The 22184-nt window shown below is 60.6% G+C and overlaps 1 protein-coding gene across 4 annotated transcripts in view; it reads left to right on the forward strand.

Moving 5' to 3' along the window:
* CACNA2D2 (calcium voltage-gated channel auxiliary subunit alpha2delta 2) overlaps positions 1-22184 on the forward strand; it is a 136365-nt gene that overhangs the window by 93237 nt on the left and 20944 nt on the right. For all 4 annotated transcript variants that reach the window (XM_066245272.1, XM_066245273.1, XM_066245274.1 and 1 more), the window contains exons 4-5: positions 10822-10881; positions 18982-19026. In XM_066245272.1, coding sequence (XP_066101369.1) covers positions 10822-10881; positions 18982-19026 — 105 coding nt within the window. The remainder of the gene's footprint in view (positions 1-10821; positions 10882-18981; positions 19027-22184) is intronic.

Consider the following 22184-nt stretch of genomic DNA (forward strand, 5'->3'; position numbering starts at 1 on the left):
CACCCAAGGCTACCCCTGGAATTATTCCTGGGGTGGGACCCAGAGGGGGCCTAGGCAACGCAGAACCCAGGTGGATGCCCAAACCACAGTGCGGATTGGCCGGCTCTCCTGTTGCTGTCCATGGTGCTGAAAGTGCGGGCCCAACCAGCCCTGAGTTCCCTGCTGAGAGAAGGTCTGGGCTCCTTCCCTGCTCACGTTGCTCCCTGAACCTGCATCCCCTGTAACCAAGTGCAGCCAAAGAAAGAACCCATGTACCCCCTAGGACAGATGACGGCGAGGCCAGGGGCTCTTTCCCTCTGTCCTCCTCCCCGAGCTGGGCCACATCCCGATGTCCCCCTCGCGCTCCCCCCGAGGTTGGGCCTAATCAGAGCTAATCAGAAAATTATGAGCTGCCTGATTACTGATTAGATTCCTAATGTTAATAGAGTCGCGAAGGACCTGTTCAGGCTGTGTTTTAGGAAAAAATATAAAAATAACGTCATGGGAAGGGAGTGTGGTGGCTGGAGGAGGCTCAGGCTGTAGTGGGTGAGGGTGCTCCGGCTCAGCCTCCAAGTGGAGGGACACTCCACGGCCCCTCACGGTAAAGTGTCCCCCTGAGGGAAGTTTCTCCCCAGGCAGCTCTTCCTGCAGAGGCTCTGTCAGCTTCTGTGCTCACTGCACACCAGGTGGGGTGTAAAGAACTCACTGACAGCCTGACCAGGCAGTGGCACAGTGGATAGAGCGTAGGACTGGGACGCAGAGGATCCAGGTTCGAGACCCCCGAGGTCGCCAGCTTGAGCACAGGCTCATCTGGTTTGAGCAAACCCACCAGATTGGACCCAAGGTCACTGGCTCAAGCAAGGGGTTACTTGGTCTGTTGAAAGTCCGCAGTCAAGGCACATATGAGAAAACAATCAATGAACAACTAAAGTGCCACAACGAAAAACTGATGATTGATGCTTCTCATCTCTCTCTGTTCCTGTCTGTTCCTATCTATCCCTCTCTCTGACTCTCTCTCTGTCTCTGTAAAAAAAAACAAAACAAAAAAGAACTCACTGACAGTCCACCACACGAGAACAGGGCCATGTCTGTGCTGCTCACTGGCCTACTAACGCCTAGTACAGGCAGGCACACAGTAGGTACTCGATACACATCCATTGACAGGAAAGAAGGAAGGCACATCAACCCCTTCCCACTGGAGCTGCCACCCTCCCATCCTGCCCCTGAGCCGTGGGGGCTTACAGGCATCTGAGAAGGCTCCTTGGAGGAAGGCGTTGGAGCATGTCAGGAGACATGCATTGGGCGGGGGCCAACGCAGGGCGTGCCCACTCCCCAGGGGCCCAACTCCTGGCCATTCTGGCCAGATGAGGGCCCCTGTCCACACCTTCACCTCTCGCTCCAACAGGGCCCCGTGGCCTTTCCTTCCAGAGCATTTTAGCCCTGACTCGGCAGCAGTCGGATGGGACCGGCAGATGACATTTTCATGGGCCCAGAGTGGGGGCTGGGGTCCCTGAGAGCAGATGTCTCCAGTTCAGACCCCTAAGACAAGCCCTCGGACTCGCGGCAGGGCACACCCAGGGGGGTCCATACGTAGCCTCACCCTTGACCTCCGCACCACCTTGGACCTCTGTACTCTGCTATCCGTGCTGCTTCTGATCTGGTCTCTGCTGTCTCCACCCTAGGGAAATGCAGGGCCTCCAAGCCAGCAGGTCCCTAAAGGCACCTCCTAATTCTCTCCTGCCCCATTGAGCATGGTAAAAGCTTGTGCCCAGCACTGGGGCTGCCCAAATCCATGAATCAAGTCCCTACCCTCAAGAGACTACATCTGGAAAGGAGCCAGAAACAACAGCAACGGGGACAGCACAAGGGATTCTGGAGACCCAGCCTAGCAGGGGCAGCAGGCTTCCTGGAGGAGGTGGATGAGCTCAGACTCCTATGGGCTGAGGAAGGGCAGGGCAGTGGGCTTAGGGCACAGCACAGACAAGGGTGGGAACATGAGCACGCAGGAGCATACAGTTCAAGCTCAGTGTGGTGGGAGAGACCAGGTGGGCAGGGCCAGGCCACACAGCGCCCCAGTGAAGGATGGCAGCGGGAAAGGGATGGGTGGTCAGGGCTACAAAGAAACCCTGGGTGGGGGCACAGGGGCCTCTGTGGGAGGCCTGAGGGGGTGGGGCCCAGGGCAGAGGGTCTGAAGTTGGGTTGGGGCGGGGGTGGAGGGCTCTGGAAAGGTCTGAGCTAGAAGGGAAAAGGGGACCATGGGGGTAGGAGCCTTTTATAGAGGAACAACTTCCAAGGGGTGACCTTGGAAAAGTGATGGTCCAGCTTGGGCGTGGTTGGTTGAATACAATACCCCACTGGGTCCTTGGTCCCTGCCTGGGGCAGCGCTGAGTGGGAGACCAGGCCAGGGTGCTGGGGGCAGTGGACAGAGGCGGTGCTGAGGAGAGGGACAGTCCATTGATATGAGCAGCAGAGGGGGCCAGGTCAAGCCAAGGTCAGAGGCTGAAGAGAGAAACCAAGGGGTGGGGAAGCAGTCGGGCGGTCCCTGGGGTGAGGCTGAGAGGAGGGACCACCCAGGACCTGGGCTGCATCTCATTTCCGGAGTCCACATCCGGCTCTTGTCCAGAACCTTGTTCCCCGTTCCCATCCCCACAGCCCTGGGAGAATCTGGGTGGCATTGGGGTCCCCATTATACAGATGAGAAACTGATGTCCAGAGAGATTGAGCACTGCTTCCCAAATTGTGTTCTGGGCCAGTCACCAAGCCATAGGAGCTCGGGCCTCCAGCCTCTGTGGCAAGGGCATTGTCACACACACACACCTCGTGTGTCTCTAGAACAGGGGTCCCCAAACTTTTTACATAGGGGGCCAGTTCACCGTCCCTCAGACCGTTGGAGGGCCGGACTACAAAAAAAACTATGAACAAATCCCTGTGCACACTGCACATATCTTATTTTAAAGTAAAAAAACAAAACGGGAAGAAATACAACATTTAAAATAACAAGTAAATTTAAATCAACAAACTGACCAGTATTTCAATGGGAACTATGCTCCTCCACTGACCACCTATGAAAGAGGTGCCCCTTCCAGAAGTGCAGCGGGGGCCCGATAAATGGCCTCAGGGGGCCGCATGTGGCCCACGGGCTGTAGTTTGGGGACCCCTGATCTAGAATGTGACCGAAGGCAGCGATGTGTTCTGTGGTCCATTCAGATGGAGGACATGTCGCCCTGCTCTACCCAGAGACTGGCCAACGGCCTTGGGCCTGGGACCCTCACCTGATGCTATCTGCATATTTTTTAAAAGGATGAAAAGAACTTTAATGAATTATACTTGGTCATCATTCAGAGGGAGGAAAGTTGCCAAAATTGGCAGATTTATGAGAAACTCACCTGGTTCACCAGGGACTGATGAACCCGAGGAGATGGGCAGTTTCCACCCTGGGGCTGAGGGAGTACCAGCGAGGTTGGTGGGGTCTCAGCCATGTGAGTCCCCTGAGGGTCTGTCCTGAGCAGGGCAGTACTTTGGAAGGAGCCTCAGCAGCCTTGGAGTCCACCTGACCCCACCTTCAGTTCAGACTCCTCAGGGACAAAGTGTCTCCCTGTGGCTGGGCGTCAGGGCCACAGCCCCACTGTGGGCCTCTTGCTGTGTGGTTTATTGTCTTATTTCTCGCGGGGAACCTTTCACAGGTGCCCAGCGGGAGACTCGGGAGCAGCAGCAGTGACCAAGCAGGCCAGGTCCCAAAAGCAGACTGTCCCGCTGCCCCCAGCACAAGACTGTCCCGTCCCAAAGCAGCCCGATGGCAGCGGTGAACTCTCCCGAGGGTGGTCTGCTGTGCCGGTTCCTGACATCTGCTCTGTACGGGCGTGCTGTCCTCGGCGCATGCTCTGCTCAGCCACGGAGGACCTCCTCCTCTCCCCCTGCCTTATTCACATGACACGGGGTTCCTGTCCCGTGACACGTCGGACCCACTCTCTGAATCGGCCGTGGTTCCCGTTGGAAATTAATGCAGGGAAGCAGTGGGATTTGTCATCACCTGAGTGCCACCTCTCCGCTCCTTCCTGGGAGGGGGCCCCAGAGCCCAGGGCCTTTCTACTCCTGATGTTCAAATGTCCGCTTTTGGGTAACATAGCAGTGAGAGGGGAGAGTGACCAGGGGGGGCGGGGCCAGGCAGAACACCACCTCCTCGGCCGCCGGATGTTCTGGGAAGTCCTGTCTGGTCTGACATTCAAGCCCCTGGGACACCAGGTTCCTCGCCCATCTCCTTCTTCATCACAAGCCACCCCTCAGTTCACACTTGTCTTAGGAAATTAAAAGCCAGGCTGTCCCTGGCAGATAGGACAGAGAGATACCCACAGGGAGCCGGCAAGCCCAGGCCCGAGGGAGAGGCGCCCCTCCCCGCCATGCGACCACACCACAAATGAGTTATTCTTTGTTACATGTATTCTGACCTTTTTTTTTCTTTTTCAAAGAAAAAAACCCACTTTACTAATGATTTTATCAGGTCGTGGAGGGCTCATGCGGTTGGTGAGGGAAAAGGTCAGGGAGCCTGTCTGTCACGGCCGTCAGCCGTGCCGGCCCAAGTGCGGGCTCCCCAGCCAGGAGAGCCGGCTGGTTCCCTGCGGGCTTGGCTGCTGGAGTGCGGTCTGGGCCTGAGGTTGTTCTCCATTGTTCCGGTGGTGGTTTTCTCTGTACGCTGGAAGCATGGTTAATACAGAAAGGTAGTAATCGCTTCTCGGCCTTTTGGCTAAGATCAAGTGTAATACAGAAAGGTAGCTTTGTTGTGTCCTGGGACAGGAGCCGAATGTGTCCAATGTGGATGGGTACAGGAAGTGGTGAACGAAGGGACCTCGCAGGGCCGGAGGGTAAGACCGGGTGCCAGTCCTACCCAGGGGGCACTGGGGTAAGTGGTGCACTTGGGAGGAAGGCAAAGGCACCAGCATCTCCATCACCTGCCACGCACAAGTCATGAGTCCTGGTCAGCCCACTCTACCCATGCTGGGGCCCCTCTCTGCACCCCTCAGAACCCAGCAAGATGGGAGATCAGGACAGGACCTGCCCTCAGAAGGCAGTGGAGTGGTGAGTGAGGCTGTCCCCAGAGAGTTCTGAGCACATCCTATGCCACGGGTGGTAGCAGTCAGGGAAGCCGTCACTCAGGGAGCGGGCACTGTGCCCAGGCACCGCCCACAGGCTACAAGTTGTGCAGAGACAGGCCCGGCCTGGGACCCTCCTGATCCCTGACTGAGGTGGGACCTGCTTGGAGCAGGCGGTAGACAGAGGGGCAGATGCCTGCTCAGGCCCAGGAAGCAGGAAGGGGAGACGGCAGGCCAGGACCCCCGCTCACCCGCAGGGCTGCCCCTGTTGTCAGCCCTGGGGCTCCAGCTCCCTCTTTGCTAAGCTGCATTTTGCTTCATTATTATGCAGATATTTTAATTATGCAGGTATGTTTTTAGACAGTCTTAAATATGTATATTATTTACTCATTAGACCATAACAGCTCTGGAAATTGGAAATCTGTATTTAGTATCTATCAGTGCACAGTACAGAGCTAATACAGGGCCCGCGGGCAGGGAGGGAAGCAGGGTAGCAAGGGTGGCGCTCTGGGATGAGGCAGAGACTGCTGGGCGCCCTGGTGCCTACCGCCTCCCAGGGTCTAGTGACACCAAGGGGGAGTTGGGCTCAAAGCAGCATCTGATCTCCTCTCCTGGGGCAAGGGCAAAGGAACCGCTCTGGGGGCAGGGGAGGGGCAGGTGACCCCAAGCAGCCAGGCCCCACCTGGCCAGGGGGTTCTGCCCTGGGGCGTTTGCTGTCCAGCAGGCAGGTAAACCTGCGTTTGATGCAGCCTCTACCACTTCCTCACCAGGGGCCTGGGGCGGTGGCCCCTCACCTGTGACAGGAGGGGGAACATAAGAACCCACTTCTCACGGGTCTGGCTAGGAGTGGGGTGGGAAGAGGAGGGCCAGAAAGAGGCACAGTCTTCCACCTGTCATTGGATTGACTGTGCCCGTCGATGAAACCCTGGCCAGCCCAGGATAGGTGACGGGGACAGTGTCTGGTGTCATCTGGTCATCATGACCTTCCTTGGAACCATCCCACAGTGTCCTTGGGGCAACTGCCGGGTGCTGTGTCCTGTGCCCCATGTGTTTAGGACCTTTTATCCTAAACCTTTTATACCCTCTTGCAAGAGGGGTTAGCTAAAACTGAGACAAAAAAATAAAACTTTTTCCCTCTGGGTTGCACAGAACAAATCCTATTTGATAGGCAGTTGCTCCTGTTTCTTTTGGGCTAGGCTAACTCTGGGGGGGAGGTGGGACCCTCAGAAACGAGGAGAAGCCCGAGGGCTCCAGCTGCCCCCACACCCAAGCTGCGCCCCTCCCAGCATGCCCTGGGGCCCCGCCCTCCAGGTGTTGGTCTCTGAGGGGCACATGCTTTGGCCCAGGTTCCTGATCGCAGGTCATCATCTGTCTCAGATCCATGGCAATTGAGCCACATTAAACGTATGGACATTTGAAGGTATCCGGGGAGGGGTCTGCTCCCCAGGGGAGCTCTGTCCCCAGCCAGCGCCCCACCAGTCCTCTTTCTGGCCTTCTTCTGTAAGAACAGTTTCTGGAGTTGAGGCAAATTGATTGTTAAGTGAATCTCGGATAATTGCCTCTGAAATGACCGCTGTGACTTTGATGGACTTGGCCGTGAGCAGCCCTGATGAGCAGTCCCACCATAGTTCCCTGCAATGCCTTGATCGGGACAGGGACACCACAGGCCAGGCAAGCCACCATCAGCAACGCCATAGCAGCACCACCCTCCGAGGTAGCCGGGGCCTCCAGGAAACGAGGAAAAGGGACTCAGAGAGGTTAAACCACACACCTGGGGTCCCTCAGAGCCACTCTGACCTTGATTTAGCAAACATTTATTGTGCACCTACTATGTGCCAGGGACCAGGTTACTTGTAAACTCGACAGCTGCCAGATGCAGCCCCCACCAAGCTCAGAGCTCAAGAGAAAGCAGATAAGGTTGAGGGTCCTCTGAGTACCATGATGACAGAGGGGCCCTGGCAGGGCTCAGGGGGTGGTCAGGAAGAGAATGACGGCTAAGCCGACACCTCACGGGTGAGGGCGTGGCCAGGCTGGAGGAGTCCGGGAGGGAGCTGAAGGCAGGGCCTGTGGCAGGAACGCCAGAGACTGCAGGTGGCCAGAGCGCAGAGCCTGGGCAGGGAGCCGATTCCAGGAGCAGAAATGCTCAGCGTCAGGACTGGGTAGGGAGCACATCTCCCCTGACAGGCAGGAGCCAGGACGTGGGACCGACTGTGGCCCCACCTCTGCCCCTGCCCTGCTGGGAGTCTTGGTAGGTTGTCCCCTCACCTCTGGGCCTCCATCTCCTTACCTGTGCTGCCTGCCCCCAGGCCGTGAGGAGGACCCAGGAGAGGCGAGAGGAGAGCTGGGGGTGGGGGTGAACCTTGGGGTGGGGAGGGGCGTGCACCCTGACTACTGTGAGCTCGGTGCAGGTAGGACCCAAGGCTCTGAGTGCCTGCCGAGGGGAGCGGAGCCCGCAGGCTGGGCAAGGGCCGAAGGAAGCTGCCAGAGGAGGTGACCCAGGCCGAGAGGGCCGAGTGAGTCGGCGGGGAGCCCGTCCCAGGCAGAAAGAGTGGGTAACAGAGCGGGCCCAGAGGTGGGCAAGAGCCTTGGCCCTTGGAGCCAGCGAGAGGAACCTCAGGGGACTGTTCCCTGTGGGCAGACTCTGGGGATTGGAACGAGGGGGTGCCGAGAACCGACCCACTCTCTGAGCGGGTACAGTTGCTATCTCCAGTTGACACCCAGGAAAATGAGGGCAGGAAAAGCCACTTGCGTAAGGAAGGCAGGATTTGAACCCAGGCCCCAGGGCCCAGGCACCAACCCCGACACGGGGCCCCTCAGGTGTGCCCGTGGGTGCTGGCGGCCCTCCCACCCTATCTATCATCGTCGCGCCCGACCAGACACAGGCCGCCACAGCCCGCCCGCTCCGCCGCCATTCAGCTGCCGGGCCCCTCCTCCCGCTCCGCCGGGCCTGTGTGTTTAGCAGTTCCCACACGTTCAGCGCCCAGGGATGGACTGATTGATCTGTAACACTGAAAAAATAATAATGGCTTGATCGTTACTGAGGATTAAAAGTAATCCTTTCACTGTGGCTATTGCAACTCCGTTCTTCGCCAGTCAGCAGGCTGACCCGGGCCCTTGAGCTCGCCGGACTCCGAGAATTCAAGGAGGCTGAGGGCTGGAGGCCTCGCTGCCTGGCGCTCCCTGCCCTTGGCTGCTAGGCCAAGGAGGCTGAGGGGCTGCCGCCTCTTGGTCCTGGGCCTGAGGGTCCCCGGTCAGAGCTGAGCCCCAGAGGCTGAGGAAGGGGGCGCGCAGCATCTGCCCTGGGCTCCCTGTTGCCTCAGGGGCTGCTCCTGGGGCTTCTCCTCCCCTCATCCAGGCCGGGGCTGAGCTCGCATAATAGGTGCTCAGTTAAGGTCCTGACAACTGTTGTTAACCATACAGGTCACACAGAAGGGCACTGCAGGCTGTGACTGAGGGACCCCACCCATCCTGGGGGGGGTGGAGGAGGGTTAGGCAGAAAGGAGGCCCCAGGATGGAAGGGAGGGGCAGGAGGTGGGGGCACATGGACCCCTGAAGGGGGCTCAAGAAAACTTTGCCTTTTATATGACATGCAGAGCCTAGGAAGCTGCTGATGATTTAGGGGCAGGCGGCAGTCCCATGATCAGGGCCACGTTTCAAAGGCTCCAGCTACCATGAGAGTAGATGAGGAAGGGCAAGGGAGCCTGAGGGAGGACGGGGCCTGGACTGGGGTGTCGGCAGGTGGTTTGAGTGATGGGGGGGATGTAGGAGACGGCAGCTTCCAGGGGGGCTCGTGCCACACAGGGGTGGTGTGAGCACCGGTGGGCACGAGCGTCACCCCAGGAGGGTGTCCAGGAGCTCAGGACGGGCCAGAACTGGAGGCAGGACAGAGGAGGTCTCTGGGAATAAAGAGGCCTATGGTCCCTGAAGCCAGATAAGGGGGGTGGGCCTCGTGGGGCCCACCCAAGCAGGCACTGCAGTAGCAGATGGGCAGAGGACCGAACCTGCAAACAAGACTGGGTGTGGGGGGTAGCAGGAGAGGGAAGCGGAGGCCAGGAAGGGCTCCATATTGTGAAGTGAGGGGGTTTGACTTCAAGAGGGACTTTCCTGCCCGGCCCTCAGGACCCCTGGCCTCATAGCCCTCCCAGCAGGAGGGACGGTGGCTCTGGATAGCCTCAGAGAGTGGCGGCTGCACCTCTGCGAGGAGTCCCACCTGCCCCGCACTGTTCCACTCTGGGAGGGAGGAAGAGCTACCCCCATGTCCTGACTCCACCTGCCCCACACTGCTTCACTCTGGGAGGGAGGAAGAGCTGCCCTCCATGTCCTGACTCCCGTTTCCCCCTGTGAGGAGTCCCACCTGCCCCGCACTGCTCCACTCTGGGAGGGAGGAAGAGCTGCCCCCATGTCCTGACTCCACCTGCCCCACACTGCTCCACTCTGGGAGGGAGGAAGAGCTGTCCCCATGTCCTGACTCCACCTGCCCAACACTGCTCCACTCTGGGAGGGAGGAAGAGCTGTCCCCATGTCCTGACTCCACCTGCCCCACACTGCTCCACTCTGGGAGGGAGGAAGAGCTGTCCCCATGTCCTGACTCCACCTGCCCCACACTGCTCCGCTTTGGGAGGGAGGAAGAGCTGCCCTCCATGTCCTGACCCCCGTTTCCCCCTGCGAGGCAGCTGCCAGGCTTTCTAAGAGTCCCCCTCCGGGGCCCACGTGCCACATCGGGCCTGGACCGACGGTTGGCAGCCTTCCGAGTCGAGGCTGGAGGCCAGGAGGCAGGATGTGACTGTTCCACCCGTGGAGTGGAATGGGGTCGGGGTCGGGGACCAGAGCCCCTCTCCCTGCAAGAGCTGCTTTGTCCCTCACTGGGCATTGTGGGTTCCATGGAGTGTCCCTCCTGACCTTGGTCATGGGCTGGGCGGGGCAAACGCAGTGATGAGGACCAGGCTCAGGGCCCCAGCTCAACCCAGACTCACCCCGTGACCTTGGGCAGCCTGCTCACCATCTCCATACCTGGCTGCCCTCACCTGAGTAGGGCGTGTCAGGCACGCTGTGAACAGTGACTGGTACATATGATATGTCACTGGCCTGGGGGAGGGCTCGTCATAAAGTTGGTGACTGGTTCGTAGTGCCGGTCATCATTAACAGGACTTCAGTTCATTCAGCTCTATGGGAGGCCCCAGGGGGCCATCTTTAGGAGTGCTAAGACTTCATAGAGGGACAGGGTCCGTGGAAGTGCAACATAAGAACCTCAAGGTCTGAGTACTTCCTCCAGGAAGCCTTCCCTGACATCCCAAGTTTCCACAATGCTGGACACCTCAGCTATTCCTGCACTGGCTGTTCTACCTGGTTATATGTCTGTGTCTGTCTCCAGACTGGGAGAGGGCAGGGGGGGGCTGCCGTATCTCCACACGTCGCCACAGTGTGGTGCCAAGCGTGCGGGTGACAAGGCATGGGAGGGCGGACATGGCTGTGCTCACAGGCCCATGGGCCTCAATGGAGGAGGCAGCAGGAACCAGCCCCAAATGACGGGCCAGCCTCGTGTGGACAGAAGGCCTGGAGACCCCTGCTGGGAAGGTGCTCAGGAAGCCAGAACAGGGACCGTGGCCGTGGGCCTGGGTGGACAGAGGGGAGGCGATGGGCCCTGAGCAAACTGGGGCAAAGGTGCGTCAGCAGGGCCCTCGGCCGCTTTCGCCAGTTCAGCCTCGGCTGGGCAGGGCCTTCCTCAGCCTCTGACCTCCCTGTGCTCTGTCCCCAGAGGCTGGCTGATGCTGCAGAGAACTTCCAGAAAGCCCATCGCTGGCAGGACAACATCAAGGTAAGAACTGCAGTGCCCTCCCCAGCCCCTGGTGCCTGCCCACCAGCCAGGCTGGGTGTGAACGGGGGGGGGAGGCTGCCCAGGCCCGCTGGAGGGGCACCGAGGGCCCTGCAGAGTGGAGCAGGAACCCCTTGGCACTGGGACACAGGTGTAGCTATGAACCTGTGATTCTACCCCAAAGGAGCTGTGGATTCTACCCCTGTGAGCAGACAGGCTGCTCCAAGGTGATGCTCCTCAAAGTGGGGGTCACCCTGGTGGTTAGGGAGGTGCCCAGAGCCCTGGAACAGCCCCCAGGGCAAAGAAGCCTCTTGACTCCCAGACTTCTCTGACTTGAACACACTGGCCTGGAAGAGGCACTGGGAGAAGGGGCCCCTAACCCCTTCTCAAGACTTCCCTGAGCAGCAGCCTGTCTTCCCGGAGGTCCTCAGGCTGGGACCGGGGGCCAGGCCACCAAAGCCACCAAAGTCTCCTTCCACTGGTGGAGCCCAGCCAGAGCTCAGGCTTGGGCGGGGGGGGGGGGGGGTGAGAAGCTGCTAGTAGGACTCTTTGTGAAGGTGGAAGGGCCCAGAATGTGGGGGTAGGAAGGGAAGCCTCACTGACCCCGGCCTCAGATGCAAGTGGCCCTCATAAATTCAGGTAGCCGTGTGGCTGGGGCTCGATGCACCTACACCCTTTCTGTCCAGCCAGGGTCACAGAGGGTCACAGCAGGCCAGGAGACTGAGGCGGGGTTCCTCCCAGACTTAGGGAACCCCCAGTGCCAAGGATGAGGGAACCTCGGGGACCAGACCAGCGGGCATGGCTCATGTGTCCTTCCACAGCTGCTCGGGCTTCTGGGCCATGCCTCCTGGGGGTCTCGCTGCTAAGCTCTGGAAGAGGCACCGGAAGCTGCCCCTTGGGACCCGTAAGGAGGTGGGAGTGGCGCAGACCCTTAACTCACGTCTGCCCTGGGCCTGGCCCTTCTGGGAGGCAGGTGGAATCATTGCCCTGCACCCAGTGGTTTGACCTGCCTGAGGTGGCATAGACTCGTGGCCAGGGTATCAGGTGACAGGGGGTTCACACCTATGATCCAGGCCCTCTAAACCTGTGCCTCCACCTCGTCCCCACCGCCCTCCAGGCTGCCCGGAGCCCCAACCCACCTTGCCAAAAACATGACATTCTTCCTTTGCTGCTTGGTGGGTGCTGAGTGCTACCCTCCGGGGTAAGGGTGACAGATGGTATTTTACAGTCAGCACGTAAATGAGCTAATGACTCCCTGGACTACCCCTTTCCACTGCCATTAGCCATCACTGGCACCCTCTCCTTCCTTGGTCAGAAATATGCAGGCAGCAGCTACTTGCACTCACCTGCCACTCAGAACCCGGCCCCGCCCACAACAACCCCGCCTCGCCCACAAATAACCCTGCCTGGGCCAGGTGGACCCTGAGCCTGAGCTCAAGACCCTGGAATCCTTGGGGTCCCTGCCTCACTCCCCCTACCCCTCCTCCTGGGCCCCAGCCACACCGAAAGCCTCGCTCCGGGCCCGTTCCTGACCTCTCCACCTGAGTGCCTCTGTTCCTCCTGAGGGCCCAGCTCCTCGCCCCTTCCCAGGGAGGCTGGTCCCAGCCCCGCAGCCCCGCCTCTGGGTGCTTGGCACCCTCAACCCCTGCCCCAGCCCTTCTTTTGCCCCTGACATACCTGCTTCCTCGCCTCCCTGCCCTGCACAGGTGTGGAGAGTGAAGCAATCAGGGAAGAGAAAATGAAAGGACCCATCCTCAGCCTGGCTTTCTGTCTCTCTCTCAGAAAATGGTCCCCATACCTGTGTTCTCTTCCTGACTCCGCAGAACACCCCAAATTTCCAAGGGTCATCCTGCCAGGCCCCTGACCCCTGAGTCTCAGCTCCTCCCTGAGGCAGGAACAGCTTACCCCAGGCCAGAGTGGACACCCAGGAGGTCGCCCACGAGGAAGGCAGGCCAAGGTCTGCGGGGCACCCTGAGGGCGCCGGGACAGGTGACGCCTGAGGACCCGCTCCCCACACACTGGGTCACAGTCCCTGGGCAGCCCAGTAAGGCCGTCATCCTCTCAGGCTTCCGTGTCCCCACCTGGCAAAGGACTGGCTTGTGGTGTTGCTGCTTGTCGGCTCAGACGCAGCGTGTGGAAGGGTGGGTCCTTCACACACATCAAGCCAGCAAGGGTGTGGGTGCATCTCTGGCCACACTCGCCCATGGGCCCTGGACGCCTGGTTCAAGATGAGGCAAGAGTAGGCTCTGGCTGGTCCTCTCCCCCCAGCTGGACCTGAGATGCGCCCCCACCCGCCGTGGGTGTGAACACAGGGCCCTGGGCACACTTTGCCTGCCCGCTGCTCACCGCGCCCTACCTCCAGTCCACCAGTTTGCCTGTCTGTCTGTCCCACCAGTCTCTGGGGCAGCGTGGCGCTGCAGTCGCCCCTCCTCAGCTCCGCGGTCAGGGCCCCGCTCCTTCCCAACTGTTAGGCTGAAAGGCGTTAATTAGAGCTAATGGCAGACATTCGCCGACACACTACCAGCCCTGCCTGGGCTGCCAGGGAGACCTGGCCCAGGCTGCCGGTGGGGACTGTCCACGCCACGGGACTGGAGGCTGGGGAAAGGAAAGTGTTTCTGTCCCTTGCAGACACACCAGCCGCCCTTGAAACCATGTCCTTCCCAATGACCTTCAGGAAGTGGCAGATAAGGAACCATGTTCCTCCACAGCACTCGGGAGGGCACCGGCCTGTGCCACAAGCCCAGTGTCAAACTCGGGCCCTTACAGAAGTGGGTCTTCCTCCAGGAATGCTTGTGCCTCCTCCTTCAGAGGGTAGCCCCTCTCCCTCTTCCTCTCAGACGGGGCCCAGTATAGGCTACCCCAGGCCAGTGGCCCGGGGGCTTGGCTGTCTGCCCCTCACAGCTCGTGCAGGCCAGGAGCAATGGGTCTGACTTAGTGCTGCCCATCACCTGTCCATGTGCCAGCTGGGTGCCCTATGGGCAGAGCAACCAGGAGCAGCTGGGAATCGGTCTTCGTACCTCTGAGGGGAGGATGGCACCTGGCAGTTCTGGGCACCGAGGAGAGGCCTGGCCCGTGGGGACCAGACTGGAACCTACTGCATGATCATGAGGGTGTGGCCTTCCCGTGTCAACAGCACACAGTAGGTCTGCCTGTCGACCTCTGGGAAACAGACACTGGTGTACCCACATCCACACACACACACACACACACACACACACACACACACTCTGTCAACACCAGCCTGGGGACTGAGGGTTCCTAGAGTCCGGGTCAGTGGTGGGGGAGAGCAGAAGGAGGAGGAGATGTCTGGATGTGAAGGCCTCCTGCTCCCCTCCCTGGTCTCAGGTCACAGTCCCACACTCCTCGCCGCGGCAGGGGCAGGGAACCTGGAGTCACAGCCCCTGGACGCCGGAGAAACCGTGGCCCTTGTTAGCAGGCAGCACCTCCCACAGCCCTACAGACAGACAGCAAGTGCACCGGTGCCTGTTAACACTGAGGATAGATGAAGATGGCCCAAATATCGGACACTCTACCCAGAGCCAGCAACTCACTGTGTCAGTGTTATCTGCCATTGAAACGTCACCAGAGAGAAACAGAGCCAGGCGTGGGTGGGGGAGGCAGGGGAGGCCATTGACACCAGAGCCTCAATGCCAACACCAGGATCTGTAGGAGACGCAGCCTGCCCTGGGAGTCTGATGGAGGAAGCACTCCCACCCCAGGGAGTCTGATGGGGGAGACGCAGCCTGCCCTGGGAGTCTGATGGAGGAAGCACTCCCACCCCAGGGAGTCTGATGGGGGAGACACAGCCTGCCCTGGGAGTCAGATGGAGGAAGCACTCCCACCCCAGGGAGTCTGATGGGGGAGACGCAGCCCCGCCCTGGGAGTCAGATGGAGGAAGCACTCCCACCCCAGGGAGTCTGATGGGGGGAGACGCAGCCCCGCCCTGGGAGTCAGATGGAGGAAGCACTCCCACCCCAGGGAGTCTGATGGGGGAGACGCAGCCCCGCCCTGGGAGTCAGATGGAGGAAGCACTCCCACCCCAGGGAGTCTGATGGGGGAGACGCAGCCCCGCCCTGGGAGTCAGATGGAGGAAGCACTCCCACCCCAGGGAGTCTGATGGGGGAGACGCAACCTGCCCTGGGAGTCAGATGGAGGAAGCACTCCCACCCCAGGGAGTCTGATGGGGGAGACGCAGCCCCGCCCTGGGAGTCAGATGGAGGAAGCACTCCCACCCCAGGGAGTCTGATGGGGGGAGACGCAGCCCCGCCCTGGGAGTCAGATGGAGGAAGCACTCCCACCCCAGGGAGTCTGATGGGGGAGACGCAGCCCCGCCCTGGGAGTCAGATGGAGGAAGCACTCCCACCCCAGGGAGTCTGATGGGGGAGACGCAGCCTGCCCTGGGAGTCAGATGGAGGAAGCACTCCCACCCCAGGGAGTCTGATGGGGGAGACGCAGCCTGCCCTGGGAGTCAGATGGAGGAAGCACTCCCACCCCAGGGAGTCTGATGGGGGAGACGCAGCCTGCCCTGGGAGTCAGATGGAGGAAGCACTCCCACCCCAGGGAGTCTGATGGGGGAGACGCAGCCCCGCCCTGGGAGTCAGATGGAGGAAGCACTCCCACCCCAGGAAGTCTGATGGGGGAGACGCAGCCCCGCCCTGGGAGTCAGATGGAGGAAGCACTCCCACGCCAGGGAGTCTGATGGAGGAGACGCAGCCCTGCCCTGGGAGTCAGATGGAGAGGTAGTTCTGCCTGGGAACCTAAAGCTAAGGCTCTGAAGGCTGGGCCATGTTAGAGGAGCCGGCTGGACAGGACAGGTGGCCTCCCTGGCCCGAGGTCTGCCCCCACCATCAGGCTGGCTGCCCGTCTCTCTGCCAAGTCGGTGACAGACGGCTCTCTCAGAAAACAGTCCTCTTGGCTGAGTTGAGCTGGCAGTGAGCCAGGGCAGGAAGGCTGAGCCGTCCTCCCTGATGTAGCCGGGTAACGGGCCTGGCCCTGCACAGAGGCCTGGGGGGCCCATGGCAGTCGAGCGCGGCCCAGCCGTGGCGTCCGCCTCCCACGGCACCGAACTGCTCTTCCCCAGGCCCACCCCATACTCACATGCTCGCCCACCGGCCAGCTCCCCTCACGCCCTCTCCTGGGCTCAGCTTCAGCTAAGGAGAATATATGTGTCATCTATACAAGGGCCATATGGGCCCCCGAGCCCCACCCCTCACCTGCCATCTAGGTGCAGAAATCCACACTGGGGGACATTTATAAGTTCATAGGGTGATTCCCCCACCCCTGCCCAATTAGCAGTGGCTCCTGTATACCAGGTAACAGAGGAGGGTGTGAGCAGTGTGAACCCCAGACCTCAAGGACACCTGTTTCATCCCAGCCAGGGGCTTTCTGACACACTCAGGTCCCCCCCCCAGGTCTGTGAAGTTACAAACATAACGGGGATGGCCCCCATGGGTCGGTCTGGCCCTTCCGCCTGGGGAGGCCCGGCTCCCTGTTCTCTAAGCGCCTCAGAGGAGGCGGCATCTCCCCGAGTAGACAGGTGGGGGCCCCGACCCCAAGCGAAACCTTCACCGGGGCCGCAGGACGTAACAGGCGCCCCCACCCGCATCCGTGGGAGGGCGCGACGCCCGAGAGTCCTCATGGGGCACTTGGGTCTGCACTCGCCGCTCCAGATCCCAGAGCTCACAGATTCAGGTCAAGGTCAAGGCCAGGACCTTTCGCCAAGGCCCCTGTGTATTGTCGCCGGGTGGTGCTGCCTCCTTGTCTAACCCAGAGGCAGGCGCTAATGGTGGACACTGGGCGTTGCGCAGGCCAGAGCAGACACGGAGGCCTCCCAGGGTCCTTGCCACCCGACCCTGGTGGCACCATCTTGGCACACCACCAGCCACAGTCACATCCAGCACAGCATCCACAGCTGTGTTTGCCGTGTATTTTCGCATGTGTGACCTTGCCCACCACCGTCCTCGAACAAGGAAGGGCGTGGGCTGGCCCTCCCCGGTGGGAGTGGTGGGAAGGAGAGTCCTGCCCACATGCACCCCAGACCCTGGGGACAAGGACAGCATACAGACTCCTGAGCCTCTCACCCACGGTCTGCAGGGGGCTGGATTCCTGTGGGACACATCCCCCCCCCCATGTCTCTGATGCCACCAGCATCTGATCCTCTGCTGAAACCATGAACCAAGACAAAGGGAGAGAGGGGGCCATTGGAGCAGCTGGAGGGGTGGCTGAGTAAATGCCCAGGGTGGGGGGTGGGGAGGACCCAGGGGCACAGGGGCCGGCAGGATCTGCCCTGATCTGTGAGGGAGCCCAGCAATCCTGGAGGCCTGAGAAGGGCCGACCCCCAGCCGTGCCCTTTCCTGTCCTTGCAGAAGGTTCACCTGCAAAGGTGGAGGGCGAAGCCCCCACGCTAATCTGCAGTCCTCCCGCCACACATCCCCTTCTCGCTGCCGCGGGAAGGCGCGTCAGCGCCGTGTTTATAACCCCCTTTTAGATAACAAATCACATTTTCTTTTCGCCAGCGAGTGTGTTGAATTGATATTTTTTTCCCCTCGGTTTAATGGGTTTGTGTGTTCAGGAATGATCTTCATCAACTGAAACTCCTTATTGTGTTTGATGTAATGTCAGCTTTCATTATGCGCTTTGGTCGGAGCCAGGCGCGGGAAAGGTTGGGCACCCTCGAGCTTGGGCCTCCGCCCGCCCCCCGCTCCCAGGCCCACCTGGGTCCCAGTCTTCCTGAACTGCTGGGTGGGTGGGCGGATGTGGGAGGAGTTAAAGATGCGTCAGGAAGGCAGTTCGAATGAATGGCCTCTCCGCTGTCCTGTCCTGATCTGTGTGGCGGGGTCACAGGGCTGTTGGCAGAAACCGTAATTCAATGTGTGCGAAACACTAGGCAGTGCAGAGGCCTCAGCTGACTGAACTATCAAGTGACCCGGTCTTACATTCGTCAAAAGGTTGTGATCTTGCCCACGAAGTTGCCAGGCGTGTAGTCACACGTTCCAGAAGGCTTGCACTGCGCCTGCAGGTTCAGCCAGCAGCCTGCACCCCCCAGACCATTGTGGGACACAACCCACGACTGTTCCCCACAGCAGCCCCCATTTGACCTCCTCAAATCATGGGCTCAGACCCAGCACCTGGGCAGTCACCAAGGCCAGGCCCCTCCCCAAATCGTAAGGAGCCTGAGCTCAGAAAGGGAACAGTGCAGCCCTGAGGTCACACAGCAGATGGGGCCCCGCCAGGCCTAGGGGCAGGGCAGCCACCACGGAGTAAGTGCTGGTCATCAGCCCCATTTTCAGACAACAGAGGGACTGCCCGGGCCGAGCTGCAGGTTTTCCTGTACAAAACAGGCCTGAGGAGCACTTGGGGAGAGTGACCCGGATTGTGTCCCTGTCCTGTGTCCTGGCCCTGGTGCCCATCGGGGAAGGGGTGGGGTGGCCCCTCCCGAGCGGGTGGCACGGGATGGCACCAGATTCACCTTCTGGCGGCCTCTCTCAGCCATGCTCGGTTCTGATTAAAGATCATTAAACATGAAATTAGCTCGTTTGTGTTACGGTTCTCCCGGGTGGCCGGTGATTATGACGTGCAGATGGCCAAGACCCCAGGCTCCGGGCGGGCGGGGTGAGCTCAGGCAGCTGAGGGCGGGCGCTGGGCTGGGCTTTGTTTTCTCCCTCGCCTGTTGTGTGGACCTCCTTGCACTTCACAACAAGTCACAGGTAATTAATAAGTACATGCCCATAGTAAGCAGGCTTTTTAATAGAAGAAATCGGAAGATGCGGGTCGAGTCGTCGTTTCGCGGCAGCCCGGACTAGGCTGTCTTCCCGCCTTCCTCGTGCCTCCTGGTTGTGCCTCGGCCGGAGCCACTGCCCCCTGGGCCACCCCGACCCTGTCTCCCAGCGGGGCAGCAGGGCAGAGCCCCTGGTCCTGGAGTCAGCCAGGGGCCCTGGGGACCCATCCCCAGTCTCCTGAGGGAAGGGTCTTCCCAGCCTGACTCGTCCTGCCTCCCTGAGTGGAGGAGGCTGAGGGGGCCCTTCCAGGCCTTGGGGCTGGGGATCTTGGCTGCACCTCAGGAGCCCCCGAGCAGTGAATGCTGAGGCCTGTTTCCCCACCCAGGAGGAAGACATCGTGTACTATGATGCCAAGGCTGACGCTGAGCTGGTAAGTGCCCCCACCTCTGCTGAGGGGAGGGACAGCTGCCAGGGCCACACACCCTCTCTGGGCTAGCGGCCTCAGCTGGAAAACGAGGGCTGGCACTCGGCACTCTGGGATTCTGAGCTGGAGCGTGCAGGGTTGTGGTGGCACAGACCCCCACCCGACACCTTCCACAGGCAACCCCCAGGGGCCCAAACCCCTCCAGGGCTGTGTCTGGTGACAATGGGTGGCACGGGTCACTGCCCAGTGTGCAGACCCCAGCACTAGGAGTCCCTCCATGGGTCAGGCCAGGTGCCAGAACTGAGGGAAGCTGAGCCTGACCAGGCGGTGGCGTAATGGATAGAGTGTCAGACTGGGATGCAGACGGCCCAGGTTCGAGACCCCGAGGTTGCTGGCTTGAGCACGGGCTCATCCGGCTTGAGTGAGGGCTCACCAGCTTGAGTGCAGGGTCACTAGCTTGAGGGTAAGATCATAGACATGACCCCAAGGTCATGTGGCCCAAGGTCGCTGGCTTGAGCAAGGGGTCTCTGGCTTGGCTGGAGCCCCCCAGTCAAGGCACGTATGAGAAAGGAATCTATGAACAACTAAGGTGCCACAATGAAGAACTGATGCTTCTCATCTCACTCCCTTCCTGCCTATCTGTCCCTCTCTCTGTCTCTGTCACACATACACACAAAACTGAGGGGAGGGGAGTGCTATGAGCTCAGCTGGGAGCAGCTCCCTGGAAGTGGCAGGCAGGGCTGAGACAGGGCTCAGGGCCATCCAGGTGTGTATCAGGTCCGAGCAGGACCCTTCCCTGTGGTGAGAGGAACAGCAGCTCAGTGTGCCGAGCACCCCACAAGTGATTAGTGCCTGGCCCTGAGCTCAGTCAGTCGCTTCCCAGCTGCCGAGGCCGCCCAGGTCCTGCGCCTGTTCTTCAGGTGGGTGGGAGGGGCCTGCGGAGGAGACAGAGTGTGGAGGGGCAGGGCACATGGAGTAGGTGGTGTTTGGTCAGCCTGTCAAGGCCCAAGTCCATCTGTCTGCCTTTGAGAGAAAAGCAGTTGAACCCAACTATCTTCTCTGAAAACAGGTGTCACAACAGCTCAGTCTCCAGGCTCCCACCTGTGCTGGCTAAAGCAGGAAGCACAAAATCCGGACTTCCCCTCCCAGGCCTACAGGCCTGAGGGGCGTCCTCCAGGGAGCAGGAGGTCCCCAGTGCCCCCAGGAGGTGGGCAGACAGGAAGGGAGCCCTGCAGAGGCTCTGTGGTGCCAGGCTGGCCTGGGCGAGCTGTAGGAGGATAGGCAAGGGGCCTGAGATGGGGGGGGGGCTAAGGCAGGTGTGCCTCCCCCTTGGCTAAGCCTCCCTGGCTCCCAGAGAAGTTGCTAAAATTAAAGCTGGAATCTGAAATTCAAATGAAGAGCGAACCTTTAATTAGACCCTGAATCTAACTCCTTACCCCCCTCGGCAGCGGGCTGTAATTTTAGCAATCAGTGCATTAAATATAAACTGGGAGACTGCCGTGCCCACCGTACAAAGCCTCTGGGCGTGGTGGTGGGGGGTGGCACTGAGGCGCTCCTTGGCCAGGGTGGAGCCCAGCCCCCTGCCAGGACACCCTGAACTCACTGAGTCCAGCAGCCCCCAGTTTATCCAGGACCCCCAGCCCCTGTCTCTAAGCACTGGTTCCCCGCCCCCACCCATCCCCTTGGACATCTGCGGGGAGGCGGCGAGGGGTGGTCCAGGGAGGGAGATCCAGCCCGGAAGGGTAGGGGGAGGTCGGGCAGCCCACAAGCCCGGCCCAGAGTGGCCCTGGTATCAATTCAGCACAGCACATTTCCCGTGGACTCCTCTGCCTGTTGTGTTGTTTTGTTTTTTAATCTTTGCCAGAGGTACAGTTAGAGATCTTTCTAGACCATTTACTTTTAAATTACCAGCCAGAAGGTGGGGGTGGGGGAAAGAGAAGGAAGGAAAAAGTTCGCCAGCTGATAGCTTATCAGAATGGAATCCAAATGTCACATTAGTTGGGAAAGTTGGGAGATTAAATTTGCCAGCGCCCTTCATCTGCTGCTGACATTTCGGGGGCTTTCTTCTCGCAAGCCTCCCCGCCTTTCCCCGCTCCCGGAACGTGAGTGGTTCACGCCTGAGAGGCGGCGGCTCCCCGCTCTGCTCAGGCCTCTGCGAGGCGGCTGCCGACCTCACTTTCTCTCTCCCGGCACCCGGGAGCTCTGGGGGTCCTCCTGGGGTGTGCAGAGGCGAGGCAGAGGGGCGGCGCACCGGGAGGGCTACACGTGGCTTCGGTTGTGTTGTCCAAGATCCACCCTTGAAGAGATGAAACGGGTGTGCTGTGGGCCCTTCGGAACCCCTGTCCCCTCTGTGCAGGAATGCTCCCGGGCTGGGGAGGCACGGTCACCCCTTCCCCAGACAGGAGCCGGGGCATGCCCAGGACCCCAGTGAGTGGCAGGGCTCACTGTCACTGACATGCATGGCGTAGAGGAAAGGAGCCGTGCCTGGTGCCCAGTGTGGCCACGGGGATCTGCTGGGGCCGTGAGGGAGCGCGTGCAAGGCTCAGCTGCTGACACACCTTCCTCCCGGGCCACAGAGCCCCCCTGCCTCTGCCTCTGCCCTGCCGGCCTTTTCCCTTCTTCCCTTTGCTCCCTGCCACCCACTTCCCTTCCCCCCTCGCACACCTGCGCCCGTGCCTCCCCCTCCATTGTGTGCCAACACTGTCATTGCAGACCCACTCCTGCCAGCCTGTGGAGGTGGGCGGGGGCGCACGGCGCATGCCCGGCCTGCCCAGCCAGAGATGCAGTAATTGGCACCTGTCAGGACGGCTGTGGCTCGTTTTAGAAAGTCAACGGGGGCCTTTACAGTCCTGCTGCTCGCAGGCACTGTAGACACCCCCCGCCCCGTGGCCGCCAACTCTCCGCGCGACCCCCACCCCAGCCCCGTAGACACCCCCCCCCCCGTGGTCACCAGCTCTCTGCGCGAGCCCCCACTCCAGCCCCACAGACACCCCCCCCGTGGTCACCAGCTCTCGGCGCTGGCCCCCACTCCAGCCCCGCAGACACCCCCCCCGCCCCGTGGTCGCCAGCTCTCTGCGCGAGCCCCCACCCCAGCCCCGTAGACACCCCCCCGTGGTCACCAGCTCTCTGCGCGAGCCCCCACTCCAGCCCCACAGACACCCCCC

This window comes from Saccopteryx bilineata, chromosome 10, assembly GCF_036850765.1.
Source record: "Saccopteryx bilineata isolate mSacBil1 chromosome 10, mSacBil1_pri_phased_curated, whole genome shotgun sequence".
Taxonomy (NCBI): domain Eukaryota; kingdom Metazoa; phylum Chordata; class Mammalia; order Chiroptera; family Emballonuridae; genus Saccopteryx; species Saccopteryx bilineata.